Genomic DNA, 2,500 nt, shown 5'->3' with positions numbered 1-2,500 from the left:
ATATATATATATATATATATATATATATATATATATATATATATATATATAAACTATTATATATGATATCAAATACCAGAATGGGTAAACAGGTGATATCAATTAAACAGTGATGTATGGTAAAGAAACCTGATCCCTTTTTTTGGGTCAATATAATACATTTTGTATACATATATTAGAAGTAGTAGTGGTTTACCTGATTGGGAAGTTGAAGCTGTTGCTTCTGTTAATTGTGATTCCTGAAGGGCTTTTTGTAGGTAAAGACAGGCCACAGTTGGTTTTCCAAGACCAAGGTGAATCACCCCCAGATTATTGTAATACATGACACCTAAGCTTGGTCCATATGTGCTAAAAAAAATAATAATAAATAGATAAATACAATTAAGTACAAGTAAAATTACAAATAATCAATTGCAAGGTCAATCAGCAATGTTTAATATTTGATATTTAAGCATAAAGTTCTGACAATTGGTAAACAATGATCTCGACCAATTCAGTGAGAAGAAAACAAACAGGAAAATAGGAAGTGAATAATAAAATAACACTCTAAACTTACATAGTTGGTGGTGGTATTGCAGCACACTGGTTGAGGACTTTTATTGCTTTATGGTAATTACCTCTCAAGTATTCCAACTGGCTCTTTAGGCTGACTAAAGTTACATTCTGCAGACAGGGAGGTCAATTATGTAAGGGCAGTATAACTTGTAAAAAAATATAGTAAGCACAAAGAGAAAAATAGATAGTATTCTCCAAATTTGTCATGAACTTAGAAGCAATAAATGAGAGGTAGAAATAATTACCAAGGTATTGCCAGCACTGACTGCATGTGTTACTATAGTTTTGAGTTCTTTCTTTGCTACTCTCAAGGCTCGCATCATCAAAAGTGCTCGTACTCTCAGCTGCTGCAGTTTCCCGCGTAACTGTTCTTGTGTTGCACTACACTTGATCTCATCTGTGGCTGTGCTCGTACTACTGCTGCTACTACTGCTGCTGCTGCTACTGCTGCTGCTTCCACTGCCTGTACCACTAAACATAATTCCCTTTTCTGGAGATCTAAAAAAAATATATATAAATAAATAAATAAAATAAATAAATAAAATGTTTACTGACGGGAACCTAAAGCTATTGCTGGACATAATTATATATTACATATAATACACCGTAATTCATCCATTTGCATAAAAAAAAAAACTACCCAATTTCACAGGGAACTCACTTATTTTCTTTTTCCTGTGGGGGACGCTGTTTTGGTGAAGGTGTGTGTGGTAAAGGATGAGGCAAAAAAGTGGTTTCTGTGTGAGAAATAACAGCTAAGGCTCTTGCTGGTTGATGTGCTCCTAAATGGCATTCTGTTAACAGTAAGCAGACTCCAATGCCAACGCTCTCCTCTGTTGGTAAAAGAAATCACACAAAACAAATGATATGCATGTTAAAAGTGTTTATCCCTGGTGAGACCTGTATGGTGACCCTAAATGTTGTAAATAATTACTTTTAATTTATGAGTGTTATCACAAAATACTTATAATTTAATCATATATAGTAATGAAAATGCATGCTAATAATACATGATCAAAGACATGGAAAGAAATAACTTATCTGAAATGGTGATACCAAACAATAATGCATTCTGATATATAAAAAGTTATTTTTACAGAGAACTTACCTAGTGACTCCAGCCCCATATACATCTTCTCTAGCAGTTCGATGGAAGTACGAAACTGATGGAGGTGGTAAAGCACCATGCAATGATTCAGGTGAATAACACTCCTGTCGACTTCATCAGTAGAATCCACCTCATCAATCTTGATTCCACACTAGTAAAAGGAAATATAGTTGTTTGTCAAAGGGTAATAAAAGGAGAACATAAGGAAAAAGATGAGAAAAGGAAATTAAATTGATAGCAGAATGGATGATTTGCATGGAAAAAGAGAAAAAATAGAAAAGACGAGTAAGCATGAAGTTAAGTGAAAAAATTAAATATCCGTGATATGGGAGGTGAGAAAAGGGAAAAAGGTGAAGAGGGAGTAATGGAATCAATGCTTGTTATATACGGCAATTTTTTTGGAAATATTTAAAATCACAAACTTAATAGATAAGCCATACTATATAATATTCCTACCTTTGTGCAGATGTCAAACAACTGCTTACGGAATGTGTCTGTTTTCTTGAGGTCACTTTTGTAATATTCTACCACTGCCTTGTTCATTAAAACCTGTACAGATACATATGAGAAAATACAAATATATTCTTGATAATAATAACTGTATCCCGAGACATAAAAGCCTCAATAAATATGTCACTATATTATTGCATAGGATATAATTCATGTTAAAGTAATATATTGGGAAATTGAATTATATAGTAATAATCATTATAATTACAAGAAACACATAAATATAATCAAAACTTAAATACCAATATCAAAAAGTTTAACTTCAGGTATATCATTTGCTTAGCTTGCCACATTTAACTTGCACACTGATGCTGGAATGGCATGTAC

At 32.8% G+C, this 2,500-nt stretch overlaps 1 protein-coding gene across 4 annotated transcripts in view; it reads right to left on the bottom strand.

Moving 5' to 3' along the window:
* Not10 (CCR4-NOT transcription complex subunit 10) overlaps positions 1 to 2,500 on the bottom strand; it is a 42,366-nt gene that overhangs the window by 19,867 nt on the left and 19,999 nt on the right. For all 4 annotated transcript variants that reach the window (XM_070128082.1, XM_070128079.1, XM_070128080.1 and 1 more), the window contains exons 3-8: positions 2,120 to 2,212; positions 1,664 to 1,814; positions 1,217 to 1,388; positions 801 to 1,053; positions 557 to 663; positions 197 to 348 (exon numbers count right to left, since the gene is read on the bottom strand). In XM_070128082.1, the coding sequence (XP_069984183.1) occupies positions 197 to 348; positions 557 to 663; positions 801 to 1,053; positions 1,217 to 1,388; positions 1,664 to 1,814; positions 2,120 to 2,212 (928 nt within the window). The remainder of the gene's footprint in view (positions 1 to 196; positions 349 to 556; positions 664 to 800; positions 1,054 to 1,216; positions 1,389 to 1,663; positions 1,815 to 2,119; positions 2,213 to 2,500) is intronic.

This window comes from Penaeus vannamei, chromosome 12, assembly GCF_042767895.1.
Source record: "Penaeus vannamei isolate JL-2024 chromosome 12, ASM4276789v1, whole genome shotgun sequence".
In the NCBI taxonomy this organism is placed as follows: Eukaryota; Metazoa; Arthropoda; class Malacostraca; order Decapoda; family Penaeidae; genus Penaeus; species Penaeus vannamei.
This window is presented reverse-complemented; position numbering and strand designations above follow the sequence as displayed.